Raw genomic sequence first — 19,410 nt, 5'->3', positions numbered from 1 at the left:
CATACAGTGGTTCTTCCAGCCTCAAGGCCTAAACACTTCTTACCAAACATCCCTTAGCTCTGCAAGCTTTAAGGATAAATACTAAAAACTGTAGCAACGGCAACAGCCAGGAGATGGAGTGGAAAAATTTTATTAGAATTTGATTTCCATCTTCCAGAAAGAAAATGAGAAAAACCCTGCTCTGTGACTGCACCAAGCTTTAAGTTCGGGTTGATTAAAAAGAAACCAGCACATTGCTTACAGCAGGGGCGTGGGAGCTGGCCTACACTACAGTTTGGGGAAATTGACAGCAGTCGCCTTTTACACATGTAGAACTTCAGAGTCCACATGCCCTTGGTTCCTTTGAGCCTCATGACAACCCAGGGCACTAGGTGGTGCAGGGAAACTGAGGCTCAGAAACTGAAGTGATTTGACGGAGGACACCCCAGCACTGAAATGGGGCCCACACCCGCTGTGAAGCCCAAGGGAAGCTTATGTAAGTGGCATTTCCAAACGGAAGCAAAAGGAACACAGAATCTGAACAGTCCACATCTTGATTTTCAAAAGTCAAAGGCTGACTCTCCCTAATCTCCCTCTGTGCCACCACTAATGTCCCCCCTCTTAGCCTCAGTTTCCCCATAGGTTGGGGGTGGAAGTTGGGCTAGCCAGTCCGATGACAATTCTAAGGGCTAGTCTAACTCTGGCCCCTAAAGAATAGACATCATCACTTACCGATTATATTTATTAAGAATAAACTGAGGCTCACAGAGACCATATGACCAGCCCAATATTACAGACCCAGGGTCAGACCTCACCAGGAACCCAGATCTCCTGACACCAGATCTTAGGTTCTCTTATCTGGCCAAAAATACCCCCTCAATAGGACTGAGGAAGGAAAATAAGAAATTGGTAACCTCGACTTGAGTGAAATGAAAGAGGGTTCTCAAAACAGAAAGCAAACAAAAATTCCTCCGGGTTTTATGTATCTCGAGTCTTAGCTGTGGGTTACAGACCAGCCTCCTGGTTTTCTTGATAGGCAGTCAGGGCTGTGTGAGTTGGGGTGCCATTGGCTGCAAGTAACAGAACTTGAAAGTACACAACGAAAAGGAAAAGTACCAGCTCATGTAACTGGAAGTTCAGAGGTGAGCTGGACATCAGGCCTGAATGCCCTGGATCTCACTCACTCTCTGCCCTGCGATCAGTGGTGTTGGCCCCATGGTGTTGGCCCTCATGGTGTCAGGATGGCTGCCAGCCACCACAGCGTTTCCCTGTTCCCATCACAAGAGAGGGACCAACTTACCTGCGGTTCTCCCTATTTTCCACTCAACCTCCAGAACTGACTCCCACATCCATTCTGGAACCAGTCACTGCAAGGGGAATGAGATCATCCTTGCACTGATCAGATCCAGCTATGGCCCGAGATCTCTTACTAGGAACCATATGTGTTCTCCTTGGGAGAAGAGAGACTAACTGTTGTGGGTATCAGCTGCAATGTCCACCATAAGGGTGCAGATTTCACTAAATGCTGAGTCTCCCAAAAGCAGCACCTCCTCTTCAGTGTGGTTGCCTGGGCAGAAAATAGATGGTATCCAGGGCACAACCAGTTCAAAACCTGCAGACAACTCCATGCAGGAAAACCTGCCTGCCTGCTGCGTTCAGACAGGCCCAGGACCCCATGCTGACCTTAGCAATTCCCAAGCACCCTTCACTTCCTCAACTATAAAACGAGGACAACTCTGTGGGAATAAACAGACTACTCTGAAATCACGCAGGACATCTAGGGATGGGAGTCAGGAAAACATGGGTACATCCTTTTGCAGATGCAAAAAGCACGAGTGTCCAACAGAGTGTGATGGCTGAGATGCTCAAACGAGGGGAAGCTGTGCCTCTGGCCTCAGCTGAAAAGCATGCTCCTTAAGTGCCTTACCTGTCAGGCACATGAGACTGACTGTTGCTTCCCAGACAGACCCAGTCACAGCAGGATCTACCTGGTCAGCCTCAACCACCTCCCCTTGGCCGAGCTCCTGTGTCTTGGTCATCACTGCCTGCCCAGGGGAGGATGTGCTTGGCAAATGGTGCTAAGCAAAGGAAGGATGGATGGGTTTTGTAAGTTCAGTCTAGTCTGGAAATGCTTATTCAACTCACCCTAAAGCTAAGTACTGGGGCCCGCCGCAAAAAGAGAAAGAACAGAACGAGGAAGAGTCCTTCCTGGAACCAGCTCCTGAGAACTGTCTAACTAGATGGAGACGTCCTAGCAACCTCCAGGGTCCAGCGCCCTATCAGCTGCTCTGCTCTCCCCACACCCTGACCCTATTCATGCAAAGTTCTCTGTGCCCCCAGGTGGCCTGCATATGCACCTAACGATCACCATAACCCTCAGTGCAGTGGAGCCCAGCCAAGAATAAGCCCCCTAACCCTGCCACCAAACAAACAAAAAAAAAATCCAACCTGCTCTGACTAATTCACACCAACATGTGAAGGACTAACAAAACCTAAACTCTTCCCAAGATGTTTGAGATTTTACAAGAGACTCAGGAACTCAAGCAGGGCTCCCGTGGGCAAAGATGACATTTGACATGGGGCCCAAAGGATGAGAAGGAGTCAGTGGTGAGAAAGGCAGGAGGTGGCTGTTCCAGGGAGGAACAGCCGGTGCAAACGCCCTGAAGCAAGAAAGAAAATGGCCTGCTCGAGGAACAGGAGGTAGATCAGAGTAGCTGGGGTGTGGCGGGGGACTGTAGACGCAACCACTGGTAGAACAGGAGTTTGTGCACCTAGTTTTTTCTCAAACTGAGCTTTTTAGCATCCACTATTTGCCCACAGGCTCTTCCAGTTACAAGCCATATAAATAATAACAATGCCATGTGTTAAACGCCTCCAACAAGCCAAGCACTGTGCTGGGCACTTTCTGTATTAGCAAAATCACTGATCATCCCAGCAACCCCCTGTATGAAAGGTCGTTATTATTTCTCTCTTTACAAAGGGAAAGTGAAGCTCAGGAAGGTGTAGTAACTTGTCCAAGGCTGCACAGCAGTCAGGAGTCAGAGGCAGGATTTTAACACGATTCAAATCTGACATTCTGACATTCAAACCTGTGACCTTCCCTGTGCGCTGAGCACAAAATACAGTCAGGATGCAACAGTGTGAAAGTGTGTTTTTCATCAGGGAGGCCAAAATTCTACCTATTATAATGATGATGATTGTTTCTTGTTCCGATTCTGCTCTCTGCATCCGCAGCACCTGAGCCCTATGCCCTGCACACACGGGCACTCCGTCTGGACCAGCGACAAGGCCAGGCCTTGGTTTGTTCATCTAAAGGTGGGGATAAGGCATAGGTGGGCCTTCGAATGAGGTCCCAGCACACAGCAGGTGCTCAGCATCCTTTGGCTGCGTGTTAGCAATGCACAGCTCCGAACGGCTCCTTCATCACCATTGCACCTGCTCCTCACAGAAACCCCCAGACCCTGAGGGCAGGATTCACTCCCATTTCACAGATGGGGAGACTGAGCCCTGGTGAGAAGACAGACCTCAAGGTCACATAGCTCCCTGATAGAACACAGGCCGCACAAGGGCAGGGAGTCTTTGTCCAGTCCCCAGGGATAAAACAGTGCCTGGCACGCAGCAGGTGCTCGGTAAATATCTGGTGTCTGGATGAAGGATTGGATAGCACTGCTCTGACTCCCAGAACTGTGCCGTCCCCGTTGCTGTCCCCTGCTGAGAGCTGGTGAATTTATGAAAGAAAAGGGGATGGACGGGGTGCAGAGGGAATTAATGTTTGAAAATGTCCACCATGGCGCTTTCTACGCCTAGTCCCACAACAAGCCCTGCACCCCATCCCATCATCATCCCCAACGTAGAGATGAGCAAACAGAGGCTTGCTCCAGGAAGCCAGACCACAGCGAGCCTGGGAGCAGGAAGCAGCGGGGCAACCTGCCAAGATCCGCTCTTGGCCTGAGCCAGGCCACCGAGGCACGGGCCAGGAACCCGGCGGCTTCCTCCAACCCTCTGTCGCTGCAGGCTGCGAGCAGAAAGCACATCCCGGACCCACGCTGATCCCGACTCAGCCTCGCCGAGGCGGGCGACAAAGGGCCGTTCTCAGCTCCCCCGGCCTCCCAAAGCCGCGGCCGGGTCGGAGCCTCACCGGCCAGGAGGCCCGGGCAGCCGTGCCCCTCTACCGCACACACCCGGCGGCGAAGCGTGACTCAGCGGTTCTCCCGCCGGGAGCGGGCGCGGCCCCCGCAGCCTCCCTCTGCCCAGGTCCCACGCCCAGCCTCTGCCTCCCGGGCCAGGGCGCCCCGAGCCCGCCCGCGCCCGCGCTGCACTCCCCGGGCCTCCGCGGGGCTCCAGCTCCGCTCGGCCTCATTTCCGGCAGAGCCAGGCTTCGAGGAGGCGGACCCAGCCGCAGGAGCCCGGTCCCCGCCGCCCGGCCCACTCGGTCTCCCTGACACAGGCACCCACGCGCACCTGCCCCGCGGGACCCGTGCCCAGGGCCCCTCCCACTGGGGCACCCACCCAGGGAACCCGCGCACACTTCTGCGGCCGGGCCAGCAGCCCGTGGGTTAGCGGCTGACCGTCCCCGCATCCGGGCAGGGCTCCAGCACAGGCGTCCCCGCGCCCAGACCTCCCGGTCCCCATTCTCCATCGGGGTCACTCCGCGGGCCCTGCCTGCGCGCGGAAGCTGTCCCCACTGTTCCCCTAGCAAGGCAGAGCAGGGGGCCCCGGAAGTTCCCGGCCTGTAAGAGAGGGGCGCTGACCCACCAGCCTCTGGGTAGGGTGGGGGTTGGGGTTGGGTTTGTAGGGCCAACTTAGGGGATTTTAAACAGGGCCTATTTGGGATGACATGTCCCACTTTTTGGAAAATCCCGACAGTTAGCCCAGCTGCTCCTGTCTCAATATAACTCACCAGGAATAAAAAGGCCAGCCCCAAACTAGCCGCCTTCTCCCTCCCATTCAGGGACCCTGCCTCTGGAGGACAGGGAGGGGCCTGGGCAGGCGGGCCTCCCAGGAGGATCTGGCAATGGATTATGTTTTTCCCCCCCTAGGTCCCTCTTCTCCAGGGAGAAGACAGCCTAGAAAATTCTGCGGGCTCCTGGCAGGGCTGAAATTGCAAATCCAGGATTTTAAACCATTAAATTTCCCCGAGATTTCTTCACCAGATTAGCCACAGGCATGGCCTTTTAAAAAATTATGGTCAGGGCCGAATCAGGATGCCACCTGGCCTGAGAGCGGCTGCCTCCCGGAGGGCGGCGCGGAGGAGGGCGCTGCCCTGTCCGGGCGCTGGGCAGTGGAGGCCGGTACCCTCGGGCTCCCTCCCTCCTGGGCCCCGGGCAGGGTGGGATGGGGTGGGGTGGGATGGGGTGGGGCGGGGGGACACGACACACATCGCGCGGTCCAAACCTTCGGAGGGCATTCGGTGCGACGGCATCCCCACGCCGCGGCCGGCCGGAGGGGTCTCAGACAACACGTACGTTACCTTCAGTCACATAGCTGTGGTCCCGCAGGAAGCTGTGGTTAATTTTCCGCGTGTCCGTGTCCTCGCCCATTGAAGGCCGTGCCCGGTGCTCTGGGCATGCCCCGCCGCCACACACCGATGCAATCCGCAGAGGTCGCGCCGGGCGCGCGGGCCATGCCGCCGCAGCCTAGCAGGGGCGCGGGCCGCCGGGGCCCCGGAGGGAGGGCATCGCGGCAGGGGGACGGGCGGGGGCGGCCGGGGGAGGGCGCCGCGGTCAAGCGATCGCGCGGCGGGCGGGCGGCGGCCGCGGGTTCGGGCGGGCCGGGGCCCAGGCGCGCATCCCGGCCGGCCCGTGCGCGCTGCGTCCGTGCGCCCAGCGGCGGGGCCTGATGCCGGTGCGCCTGGTTGCGGCGACGGCGGCAAGGGGACGCGCGCGGCGCTGCGCTGCGCCGACCAAGCCGGGGCCGAGCTGGGCTGCGCGGGCTAGGGCCGCCGCCGCCGCCGCCGCGGCTGTCGCAGGCCCCTCCCTCGCGCCGCCCGCTCTCCGCCCCCGCGGCCCTGCAGGTGGAGCCGGCGCCCAAGCTGAGGCTGCACCGCCGTGCTCGGGCCCTCGCGGTAGGCACCTTGGTGCTGGGTGCGCCACGGGGGAGGGAGGAAGGAGACCGCCGGCTTGCGGGAGAGTGTGATCAGCTGAGCTTGGGGGGAGGGTACCTTGGGTGCCCAGGTGCTCCAGTTATGGGAGAGAAGGCCAAGGGCAGGGGGGCTGGGAAGGGGGCAGGAGGAGGGCAGCCTCGCAGGCAGAAGGCAGAAAGGACTGGGAAGGAGGGAGTGGGGTCGCAGCTGAAGAGGGCGCACCTGGAGAATGGGTACTCGTGGGAGGGGAAGGACACTGGACCCCTTCGTTAGTGGAAGAGGGTGGGTCGTGCAAGTTCTGGGGCCCCTTGGGAGCGCCGAGTACATGTGAAGAAGCTGGGTGGAGGGGGTCCAGCACCCGACAAGGCACAACTGGATGAAATGGCTGGAGGAGTGAGTGGGCCTCCCCCAGGCAGGGCCCTGAGATATCCCCTCATGCCCGCCTCTCCTGACAGGTGAGAAAGTTAAAGAAACACAGAGCTAGGTACATCCAAAACCAGGCTGGAAAATGCTTCCCCTCCTCCATCCCCTCCCTCCCCTCCAAGCCCAGGACTCTGCCAAACAGGAACCTCCCTCTGGTCATCAGCCTGGCACATAGTGGGCCCTCAAAAAATATTTGCCTCCTGTTTTGCCAAGCTGCCCCTCCTCCACCGTAACCCACCGCCTAATGAATCACAGTCCCCTGCACGGGGCAAAGCCTCAGGGGGATTCAGAGGTGTGGGTGAGGAACCATCAGGCCTCCCTGGGAGCTCAACAGAGCCTTCTTGGAAAGGGAGGGACTCTGCGGCTTGCCTGGGAGGGGTAAGTGCAGTGGGATAACCAAAGCTGCAGGGGCTCTTGGGCCTAAGGCATTAGTGGAGCCATGTTCCAGGTGGGGACTGGTCTGTAATGGCCTCCACTTGTTTCAAATGGTTTTGGGAGAACTCCAGACAGCTCCCCAAACTGCAGTGGAAGTAGGAGAGTCCAAAGGTGTTGGGGCAGGGAGAGTGGGGCTGTGGGAAAGACAAGGGAAGGTGATGCCATCTCAGGTTTCTTGGAGAGTGAGAGGGAGTTTTTGAAGCTACAGCTGGGCTTTCGTGCCTTAGAAATCCCCAGAATGGACCTATGAGGAGATGAAAGGTCCCCACCAGCCCTATCAGCACTTTGCAGGGTGTCATGCAAGGGCTGGCCTGGGGAGAGGCCCCAGGGCCCTGCCAGCACCTGCTTTGGCAGGTGCCCTGCCCTTCACAGCCTCCACCTTTTCACTGTGGAACAAGCCAAAATCTCCCAGGCGTGCAGACTCCATTCAAAGACCAGGTAAATGCAAGGGCCGGAAGGATGTGCTTGTTCTTTGTCGCTTTCTATCCCGTAGGAAAGTGAATGACACCCACATCGGCCCCCACCCACCAGCCTGGCATGTTCTCCTCTCTCTCTCACACCTGTCCGCTCATATGCCCCCCACCTCACATCCTAAGCCCAGCCCCCCACTCTCTGTCCACACCCCCTCACCTCTCTAGCAGGGGCCAGCAAAATGGCTACGCTGGGAGAAAGACAAGCTGGGTTCAAGTCCTGACCACGAGGCAGCCTAGGCACAACCTCATCATCATGTGATGGCAGGAGTGGGAGTGGCCCCACGGGTTTGGGTGGCCAGTCCTGCTCAGCAGGGGCCAGGCCTCCTGTGAGCTCTCTTGTTATCATGCTAAGGCCCACCCTCCTGCACATTCGTCAGTCTCCCTCTCTGATCATGGAGAGGTCCCCTCTCCCCATCTGTCAATCCTGCCAAAACACCCGCCCTATGCTGGCATCAGCCTCATCTCCCGGGATGTCCTGGACTGCAATGTAAACAGCCCCACTTGGCCCGACACAATAAATCATCCCTTTCGTCAGCTTCTGAGCCGTGCTGGGGACCCTGCAGTGGGTGGTCTTTCCAACCTGACTGGGCCCCAAGGCCTGCATCCATCCCCTTGTCACCCCTCACCACCCCATCCTGTCCCACCCCCACCACAAGTAGTGGCTGGGATCCTCCAGACTGTCTCCTCCATTTCCTGGAAGCCCTCTCCCTCCAGCAGAACCAAGGACTCTCCTTCAGCCCCCTGCCCACCCCCGACCCCCACTCAATCACACAATCTGCTGCTTCCTCATCTGTATCTGCACACAGCCCTGCCCCCGCTCACAGAAGCCTGAGCTCCAGATCCTGCCACCCCCAGCCTCTCTGTACAGACTCCTCTCTGTACTTTCATTCATTCATGAGGAATGTTTATTGAGCATCTACTATGTGCAGGCATGTTCCCAGCTCTAGGGTAGTGTGGAAGACAGAATCAAGAAATGCTCTGCTCCCATGGAGTTGGCCTCCCAGTGGGGCGAGATGGACAGCACAAAGTGAGCATGAACTGTGTGGGCCATGACTGGTACAGAGGAGAAGGCGGGATGCAGGGATGGAGAGGAACGGGGAGGAGGTGGTGCCATTTTATAAAGGTGAGTGTAGAGGACAGCTCAATAAGGTGAAACTTGTCAGCATCTCTCCAGATGCTTCCCACAGCATAAGCCTGCTTGGGTCTCTTCCACATTCAAAAGCTGTCCTCACTCCATGTCCCTTCAGCCACCAGTGCATTGCATTTCTGCCATTCACAACCACAGTGCCAAAAGATACACTCGCCATCTCCTCACTCACTGCCGTGCCCTCCCACCTGGCTTCTTGCCATCCATCCCACCCCAGAAAAGAAACTTGTGTCACAGGCCATGAGAATGACGTTCCTGTTTCTGGAGCCAGTGGACACATGCTGGCCTCTCTCTGTGCCAAGCTCTCATGAGTCTCACCCTGTGGACAACACGCTTCCCTTTACTTCAGTGGCACCACCTTCCGCTGCCACTTCTCAGCAGGTTTACATACTCCCCTCCTTCTGACAACCCCACCAGGCTGTGTCTCCCTGTGCTTCTGTGCCCCCAACTTGTTGTAATTGACGGAGAGAACATGCATGGAAAGTGGGCTGTGCACCGCACCATGTCCCCTCAAATGCACATGCCGAAGCCCTAACCCCCCATGTGATGATGTTTGCAGGTAGGGCCTTTGGGAGATGAGGGTTAGACAAGGCCATGAGGGTGGGGTATTCATGGAGAGATTAGTGCCCTTATAGGAAGAGACCAAAGAGCTTGCCCACTGTCTCCCCAGGTGCCTACGGGAGCACATGGCAAGACAGTGGCCACCTGCAAACCAGGAAGGGACCTCACCAAGAATCAGATTGGCCAGAACCTTGATGTTGGACTTTCCAGCCTCCAGAACTGGGAGGCAGTACATTTCTGTTGTTTATACCACCTATCCTGTCATGTTTATTATGGCAGCCCAAGCCAACTGCACAAAAGTTAAATGTTCAGCTTGAAGAACGACCACAAAGTAAACACTCATCTAACCACCAAGTCAGGAAAGGGCACTAGCCACCTCTCGAGGCCTCCCTCTCTCCCCTCTCTCTCCACTTCCATGGATTGAACAGCTGTGACTCCCAAAGTTCATATATTGAAATTCTGTCCCCTAATGTGATGGTTTTAGGAGGTGGGGTCTTTAGGAGGTAATTAGGTCCCAAGGATGGGGCCTTCATAATGGGATTAGCACCCTTATAAGAAGAGAGTGAGAGAGTTTGCTTCCCTTCTCTGTCCCTCTCCCCCTCTCTCTGTCATATGAGGACACAACAAGAAGTTGGCTATCCACAAATCAGGAAGCCCTCATTAGACACATGATCTGCCTGCGCTTTGACCTTGGACTTCCCAGCCCCCGTTACTGTGAGAAATAGATCGTGGTTTATGCCATCCAGGCTACAGTATTTTTGTTCTAGCAGTCCAAACTGACTAAGACACCACCCCAAAGATAACCCCCATCTTGACTTTTAACACTGTAGTTTTACCAGCTTACTAGTAGAATTGTAAGGTAAGAGTGTTTTTGTAACTGCTTTCATTTGCACAATGTTTTGCTTCTGAGGGGCACTCATGTTATTTATATATGTAGCTGTAATTTATTCATTTTTCATTGTTGCATAATACTGTGTGGTGGAAATACACGGGGCTGACCCCACTGTTGTTGGGCATGTAGGTTGTTTGTTCAGTGTGGAGGCCAATTATGAACAACACTTCTGTGGCTCAGCATTCATGTGTACACAATTCTGGGAACTGGCTGAGTGCAGCGGCTCATATCACCAGCACTTTGGGAGGCTGAGGCAGGCAGATTGCTTGAGCCCAGAAGTTCAAGACCAGCCTGGGCAACATGGGAGACCCCATCTCTACAAACAAATACAAAAATTAGCCAGGCATGGTGGTGCACGCTTGTAGTCCCAGCTACTCGGGATGCTGAGGATCACCTGAGCCTGGGAGACAGAGGTTGCAGTGAGCCAGGATGGTGCCACACTGCATTCCAGTCTGGGTCACAGCAAGATTCTCTTAAAAAAAAAAATTCTAGGAATTGCTGAGTGAGTGACAGGGTCTGTTTGTTTAGCTTTAGTCATGGATGTCAACCAGTTTACCAAAGAGGTAACAGAAGATTGTCCCTGTTGATCCGCAACCTCCTTAAATAAGGTATTGTCATTTTGATTCTAACCATTCAGCACCTCTAATACCAAACCCAACATCCTCTCTTAAAACTGGACTGGACCTCCTCTTCGTCTGCACTTAGGATGCACTGGAGTCATCCCGACTCCCACACCTTCACCTGCCACAGCCTGTCCTCCTTCCAGCCCTGTCGATGTGCACTCACACAGAGCTCTCCAGTCCTTCCCCTCCTCGAGCCAGCCTCACTGAGTCAGAATTCAGAGCCTTACTCCTCCCTCATGTGGCCGTGTTCCCCTTCCTGGTTCAGATGTTCCAGGCTCCCAGCTCCACATGACGACATCTCAGCTCAAAGGTCTTCACAGTCTGGCCCCAACTGCATCTCCAGCCAACTCCCTGTGTGCCACGTTGCTTCTTCCCTGGACAGCTGCCCCTCCCAGACTCTGCATCTGCACACACTCATGCTCCCGCCAGCAATGCCATCCCCACATCTCACCTTTTCTCCATTTGGAACTAGCCTAAATGCCATGATTAATGGTGACTCTAGCAGTGGCTAGCATTTATTGAATGGCCACAGGGGAGGTCATTAGTGCTGACCACACACATCCTGCTTCTCGCCTCCTTCTGCGCCTGGGGTAGATTTGCACTTTCCTATCCCTTTTAATATTAGGTGTAGTCATGAGACTTGCTTTGCAGAGTATAAGGTGAGGTGAGTGACTAGCATCTCTTCCTCAGTGGCCTCTGTGGGGTTTGCCAAATTCTTTTTTTCCCTGACTCAGGATCTTGAAAAGCACTCATCAAGATAGATTGTCCATCAGCCCAAGTCCTTAATTGAGTACAAATAACAGGGCCCCTGTTAGATGTGCTGAGCAAGTGAGAAACACCCAGGTGATGTGTTTTGTCACTGAGAGTTGTGAGTTGTTGGTGACAACAGTACATCCTCATCTACCTGCCTGCTACCTCCCCCTTTGCCAGCTGGTGGCTAAGCACTTCACAGAGGTGACTTCATTCTGTCCTCAACACACGACAGCCCTGCCTCAGCCGGAATGAACTAGAAGACTGCAGTCATGAATGACCCTCCGAAACACAGTGGCTTCGCGGCTATTTCTCACTCATGCTGGATGTTCATCTCGAGTGGACTGCAGCTCTGACCCCTGTTGTCTTCTTCCCAGGACGCCGGCTGATGGAGCTGCACATGCCTGCGTTTGTGCAGGGGTAATAGAGAGAGGCAGGGGCCATGAGCTCACTCTACAGTGTTGCTGGCCCAAACAAATCACAAACCACCACATGCAAGTTCAGTAAGGGCAGGGAGGGCACCGTGGGTCACATGGCCACATGACCTCAGCAGAGCATACAAGTACAGTCTCTTTCCAGGATGGGGCTGCTAATGTGTTGCACAATAATATAGCCAACCACAGGACCCGCTTTACAAATGAACAAACAGCACCTTTCTCCCAAGTTACTCAGCTCCTAAGTGGCAATCCGGAGATGTACCCAGGTCTGTGATTCCAGAGCTGGTATGGTCAGCCCATATACCGCCTGGTATAACACAGCAGCTAGCTGTACTAACCTAGCTGCTTCTCTGCCAACATTCCCCTCCATGACCACTCAGGTCCCAGGGCTGAGCTTCCAGTTGGCTTTCTTGGCTTGTTCCACCACTTTGAACCTCGTAGAGACTGGGCAAAACAGTGCCGCAATGATCTTTCCTCCAGTGAAATGGTAAGACAAAAGCCCGCCCACCCCACCCACAGCCCAGGTCGCCATGCCTCTGGATGGATAGAGAATGTCTTGGAATTCTCAGATATGCCAAGACCCAGCAAATGAAGACCAAGTCTGTGTGGAAGGGCCCAGAGCCATAATCCAGCCCAACACCTTCAAGGTTAGTGATCTTCTGCCCCTGAACAAGTAACGCTTGCGACAGAAAATTTGGAAATAAAGGAAAATATAAAAGTTATGGTCCTGAGTCCAAATATAATTGCCAGAAACCTTTTAGAGTATGTTATCCCAGGACCTTTTCAAGGTAGAGTTTTGTTTTTACATAATCATGATCAGACCTTATTTTTTTGTATTTGTTTTAGTGACATACTTCAAATAGACTAAAATGTATTATTACAATCCCCTACCTTTTGAATATTGATTCAAGAGGAATCAATATTAGCATTGACATATTTGCTTCAGCTTTTTTTTTACTTATTTTATTTTATTATTTTTTATTTTACTTTATTTTATTTTATTGTAGAGACAGGGTCTCACTATGTTGCCCAGGCTGGTCTCTAATTCCTGGACTCAAGCAGTCCTCTCACCTCAGCCACTGAAGTAGCTGGGACTACACGCACAAGCCAAAGCACCCAGCTTTGCTTCGGTTCTTTTTATTTGAGAAATGAGACCACAGAGATACAGCTGAAGTTCCTTTGCATCCCTTCCTAGTCCTCATCTTTCCTTTTTCTTTCCAGAAGCAAACACTATCCCTAAAGTAGTGCTTTCTTCCCATTTATGTCCTATTCCTTAACATACATACATGTATTGGATCATTTTACGTAATTTAGAAATTTATATAAACATGATCATATTGATCACACCATACTACAAACTGCTTTTTTTCCTAAGCATTATGTTTTCAGCTCTACCCTAGTTTCTTCATTGATCTTGCAAGCTGGCAGAAAACAATCAATGGTGTGCTGGAGCTTGCTCCAAGAACCTTCTCACAAGAGCTGATCATGCATGTCTTTTCCCAACTCTGCGTTTGATGATGTCACGATGGTAGCTATAAATCAGCCATGGCAGAGTATTTACATCCCAGAAATTGGCAAATTCTACAAATTAAGGTTTTTTTCCCTGGATAGCAGGTTGTTAAATATTTGCCAGCATACAATTAATGTATTATTTCTTCTACCTGCTCTCCACCCTCCCAGATAATATTAGGTTGTTTCTAACCTTTTTGGATTTCAAACAACACTGCAGGTACATCCTTTTACTTGGCTCCTCATAGCCTGCAGTGTAAAGGTTTCCTAGGATAGACAGGTGGAGGGCGAGACTACTGAGTCATACTGGTGACATTCCTTCTGGGTCATGCATACTGGAATATATACATATTTAACTTCCTACTCGTTGCCAAATAGAGAAGCAATTTACACTCCTACAGCAGTGTATCACATTCTCAAGTGACACTTGGAATAGACTTAAATTCATGTGAAGTTGATGGGTGAACGGGTGTGTGATGATTGCTTACTTTGCATTTCCTGATTCCTAGTGTTTGGGAATCTTTCCACTTGGCCATTTGAATTTCCTCTTCTATGAATCGCCTGTCTTTTCCCATTGCCCATGTCTCCATTTGGTTGTGTGATTTTCTCCTCACTGGCTTCCCAGAGATTTTGATACAATTGTATCCTCTGCTGTTTATATGTGTTGCAAACCTATCCTCTGTCTGTTTATATGTTGCAAACATTCTCTTCTAATTTGCAGTTTTTGTCTTAACTTTGTTTATGGTACTCTTGTCCTACAGAAGTCATTCATTTTGATGTGGGAAATTTATCAATATTTATCTTTTAAGCATTTCGCCTTTTGTGTTCTGTTTTACCAATACTTGTCTACCTGCTGAGTTATAAAGGTAGTAAACAGAACGTCCTTTCTTCATGTTTTAGGACACATATTTACCTCATTTACAGTGTGTTTTTCTGTTTGCGGTGAGGCAGTGATCAAATTATGTACTTTTTCCATATGAAGAAAATAATATCCAAATCATTCATTGAATAGTCCATCTTTTTCCCACTGATTTAAAATGCCACTTCTTTTCTATACCAATCTCCCATATACATGTGGCTCTATTTCTGGACTCTCTGTTCTGTTCCATTGGTCTTTCTATCTGGTCCATGTGGCAGTACTACCCTGCCTTAGAGAGGCAGCTTTATAACAAGTCAATATCAAGTAGGTTGAATGGCACAGACTTTGCCTTTCATCAAAATTGTCTTGGCTATTCTCGGACTTTTGCTTTTCTACACAAATTTTCAGTTTTTCAGATCCCAGTGAAAATCTTGCTGGGGCTGGGCACGGTGGCTCACACCTCCAATCCCAACACTTTGGGAGGCTGAGGCAAGTGGATCACCTGAGGTCAGGAGTTCGAGACCAGCCTGGTCAACATGATGAGACCCTGTCTCTACTAAAAATACAAAAATTAGCCGGGTATGGTGGTGCGTGCCTGTAGTCCCAGCTACTCGGGAGGCTGAGGCAGAAGAATAGCTTGAAGCCAGGAGGCGGAGGCTGCAATGAGCCGAGATCACACCACTGCACTCCAGCCTGGGCAACACAGTGAGACTCTGTCTCAAAAGAAAAAGAAAAAGAAAAAAGGAAATCCTGTTGGGATTTTCACTGAAACTTCAATTAGCTTATAATTAACCAGGAAAAAATAGACATCTTTCTGATACTGAATCATCCCATCAATGGATATGGTCTGTCTCTGTATTTATTCAGATCTTCTTTCATGTCCTTCAATTAAATTTTACAAATTTCTTCTTAACAATAACAACCATTTATATAGAAGTTAGTATGTGCCAGCTACTGTTCTAAACACCTTATATTTATCAACTCAATCTTCCCAGCTTCCCTGTGAGGTGAATAATATTATTACCTCCCTTGTACAAATGAGGAAACTGAGGCACCAAGCGATCAAGTAATTTTCCCAAGCCAGGAAGCAGTAGCGCCATGATCTGAAACCAGACAATCTGGATTGGGATCCTCTGCTCCGAACCACTGAACAACTCTCTTATACCACCTCCAAAAGGGCTGGTGTTAGATTTTCTCTTAAGTGTCTTATAGATTTTACTGCTACTGTAAATAGGATTTGCCCCTTCTTATATGTTCTAATTGGTTCCGTTGTTCAGTAGGAAGGCTATTGATTTCACTATGTTTTCTTGTGTCCAGCAATTTTGTTGAACTGTCACATTTTTCTAATAGTTTGAGAGTAGCTTCTCTTGGATTTTCTATATAGACAATTATGTCATCTGCAATTAAAGACAATTTTGGTTTTACCTTGCTGTTCTTATCCCACTTGCTGTCTAGTCCAATTGGTTCCAAAGCAAGGCAGTATTGAACAGTAGTGGTGGTAGAAGGCTTCTTTGTCTTAGTTCTAGCAATGCTTTTAAAGTTTCATCATGAAAATTGATGTTTGCTGTCATGTTTTGATAGATACCCTTTCTCAGATTGAGTAAATTCCTTTCCTAGTTTTCTGAGAGAATTTCCTTAGAATAAGTATAAAAATTTGTCTAATGTGGATGCTTTTTATTTGGCTACTTGCTTTGTTTTGTGATATCTATCAATAAGATAATATGACTTTTGCCTTTAATCTATTAAAGAAGTGAATTAAGTTAACATTTTTTGTCTTTAACTATGCTGACATTCCTAGGGTGAACCTTACATGTAATTAGATGACTGATAGATAAATAGATAGATAGATAGATAGACAGATTGATAGATGATAGATAGAGCCATATTTGTTTTGCTGATATTTTTAATTTGAATTTTGCACCTATGTTTAGAAGTCATACTGATTAATAATTTTCTTGCAATTTTCTAGCAAGTTTGTACTAACATCATAAAATAAGTTGAAGAACTTTCACTTTTTATGTTTTTATAGAATAGTTTGTGTATTATAGAGATCATATTCCAAACAGTTTCCAAAATTGTTATATCATTTTACATTCCCATCAGCAGTATATAAGAGTTCCAGTTTCTCCATATCCTCACCAAAATTTGCTATAGTCGGCCTTTTTAATGATAGCCATTCTAACAGGTATGTAACAGTATCTCATTGTAGTTTCAATTTGCATTACCCCCGTGACTAATGACGTTGCTTATCTTTTCATGTACTTATTTCCCATCTGTATATCATTTTTGGTGAAATGTCTGTTCAGACATTTTGTCCATTTATTCATTGGGTTGTTTGTTTTCTTACTATTGAGTTTTGAGAATTCTTTATATATTCTAGAAACAAGCCATTTATCAGATACATGCTTTGCAGAGAATTTCTGTCAGTCTAGGGCTTGTCTTTTCATTCTCTTAAGTGTCTTTCAAAAAGGAGATGTTTTTAATTTTGATGAAGCCCAATTTATTAATTTTTAATTTTATGCGACCTGCTTTCAGTGTCGTATCTAAGATATTTTTGACTAACTGAAGGTAACAAAGGTTTTTACTCTGTTTGCTTCAACAACAGGAATTGGTAAACTATGGCTTGCAGATCAGCTGCCTATTTTTATATATAAAGTTTTACTAGAATACAGCCATATCTATTCTTGTATTTTCTATGGTTTCTTTCACACGACAATAGCAGAGTTCTATCGTTACAACAGAGTCGATGTGGCCCACAAGCCTAAACTACTTACTATCTGGCCCTTTAAGAAAAAATTATTCACCTCCTCTTCTAGAAGTTTTATAGGTTGAGGGGTTTCTATTGAGATCTATGATCCATTTTGAATTAATATTTGTATATGATACAAAATATGGATTGAAGTTCATTTTCTACACATATACAATTGTTTTAGCACCCATTATCTAAATATTCTCCACTAAAGTGCATTTCAGTCTCTATTCAAAAATCAGCTATATCAGCTGCCATATACGCATGCATCTATTTCTGGACTCTGTAGTGCATTCCCTTGATCTGTTAATCTATCTTGACACCAGTATCACTTGTATCAATTACTGAAGCTTTATAATAAATCTTGAAATCAGATTGTGTTAGTCCTCCAACTTTGTTCTCTTATTTCAAAGTTGTTTTGGCTATCCTAGGTCTTTTGTATTTCTATATGAATTTTAGAATGAGTTTTTCAGTTTCTAAAAAAAAAAAACCTCTTCAGATATCATTTACACTGTGTTGAATTTCAGATCAATTTGGGTAGAACTGCCATCTTAACAATATTGAGTCTTCCAATCCACTAACATAGTATATCTCTCCACTCATTTAGGTCTTCTTTAATTTCTATCATCAATGTTTTATAATTTTCAGTACATAAGTCTTTCAGGTCTTTTTTCAGATGTATTCCTCCCTACCTCATATTATAACTGGTAGTTTTTAAGTTTCTATTTTGATTGATCTTGTGCCTTGCAAACTTGTTAAACTCATTTATAAACTCATTTATTATAACTACTTTTTGCAGATACCTTTGGATTTTCTACATAGATAATCATGTCATCTGTGAATAAAGACAGTTTTACTTCTTCCTTTCTAATCTGAACATCTTTTTTCCTCTTTCTTGCTTTACTGCACTAGCTATAACTTCCAGAAGAATGTGTGCTGAGAGTAGACATTTTTGTCTTCTCCTGATCTTAGGGAGAAAGCACTCAATCTTTCATTTAGCCTGTAGGTTTTTCTCACAGATGCTCTTTATCAAGTAGAGGAACTTCACTTCCATTCCTAGTTTCTTGAGAGATTTTATCAGTTTTATCAAGAATAAAGGTTGGTTTTGTGAAATCCTTTTTGTGTTTATTGAGCTGATAGCATAGATTTTTATAGATTGTTAATATGGTAAATTACATTGATAATTTTTGCAAGTTAAACCTACCATGCATTCCTGGGATAACCCACTTGGCTATGATGTATTATCATTTTTGTGTATTGTTAGATTGAATTTGCTAATAATTTTTTAATTCATGTACATGAGGACTATTGACATTGGTCTGTAGGTTTTTTTTTTTTTCATAATGTCTGTCTGAGTTTGAGATCAACGTAACTCTGCCCCACAGAATGATTTGGAAAGTGTTCTCTTCTCTAATTTTTGGAAGAGTTTCTGTAGAATTAGTATTATTTCCTCCTTAAATGTTTACCAAAAGTCATCAGTAAAGTCATCTGGGCCTGGAGTTTTCTTTGTGGAAAGGTTTTAAATTGTAAATTCTATTTACTCAATAGTCATAGGACTACTCAGGATATCTATTTCTTCTTCAGTAAGCTTTGGTAGTTTGTGTCTTTCCAGGAATTTACCCATTCCCCCTAGGTTGTTGAATTTATTAGCAAAAATTTGTTCATTATCTTCTCTTATTATTATTTTAATGACTGCTAAATATATACTGATGTCACCTTCTCATTGTTGATACTGGCAATTTTGTCTTCTCTCTTATTGCCCTGGTCAGTCTGGCAAGAGGTTTATCAATTTTATTGATAAAAATCTTAGATAACTTTTTTGTCAATAAATAACCAACTTTGGGATTACTTTATTTTCTCTATTGTTTTTATTTTATATTTAGCCAATTTCTCTTCTGGTCCTCACTATTTTCTCTCTTCTGCTTACTCTGGGTTTAATTTGCTCTTCTTTTCCTAGTTTCTTAAGGTAGAACTCAAGGCCATTGATTAGGAACTTTCTTCTATTCCAATATACGTGTTTAGTGCTGTTAATTTCCCTCTAAGTATTGTTTAGCGACATCTCATAGATGTTAATACATTGTATTTTCATCTTCATTCACGTAAAAATACTTTCTAATTTCCCTTTTGATTTCTCCTTGGACACATGGGTTATACAAAAGTGTGTTGCATTGTTTCCAAATATTTGGAGATTTTACAGAGTTCTTTCTGTTATTGATTTCTAATTTAATTCCATATGACAGAGAACATACTTTTTGTGATTTGAGTCCCTTTACATTTATTGAGACTTATTTCATGGCCAGAATATGGCCTATTTTGATGAATGTTCTGTGGTGTGTACTTGAACGTCATTCTGCTGTTGTTGGGTAGTATGTTCTACAAATATAAGCCAGGTCCAGTTGGTTAATAGTGTTGTTCATATCTTCTATTTTCTTACACATTTTTGGTTTACATGTTTCATCAATTAGTAAGAGAAGGTTATTGAAATCTCCAA

The 19,410-nt window shown here is 47.9% G+C and overlaps 1 protein-coding gene across 3 annotated transcripts in view; it reads right to left on the bottom strand.

The window, feature by feature from the left end:
- The window catches only part of PPP2R2C (protein phosphatase 2 regulatory subunit Bgamma), a 246,517-nt gene that overhangs the window by 144,405 nt on the left and 82,702 nt on the right, over positions 1-19,410 (bottom strand). Inside the window, exon 1 of one of the 3 annotated variants that reach the window (XM_015137941.3) lies at positions 5,374-5,899. The exons of 1 other annotated variant lie outside the window; for it this stretch is intronic. In XM_015137941.3, the coding sequence (XP_014993427.1) occupies positions 5,374-5,401 (28 nt within the window). In that variant the 5' untranslated portion in view covers positions 5,402-5,899. 3 annotated transcript variants of the gene reach the window in all.

The sequence above is a fragment of the Macaca mulatta genome, chromosome 5 (assembly GCF_049350105.2).
Source record: "Macaca mulatta isolate MMU2019108-1 chromosome 5, T2T-MMU8v2.0, whole genome shotgun sequence".
Classification (NCBI taxonomy): domain Eukaryota; kingdom Metazoa; phylum Chordata; class Mammalia; order Primates; family Cercopithecidae; genus Macaca; species Macaca mulatta.
Note: the sequence above shows the minus strand (reverse complement) of the source record. Positions and strands in the feature narration are given on the sequence as shown.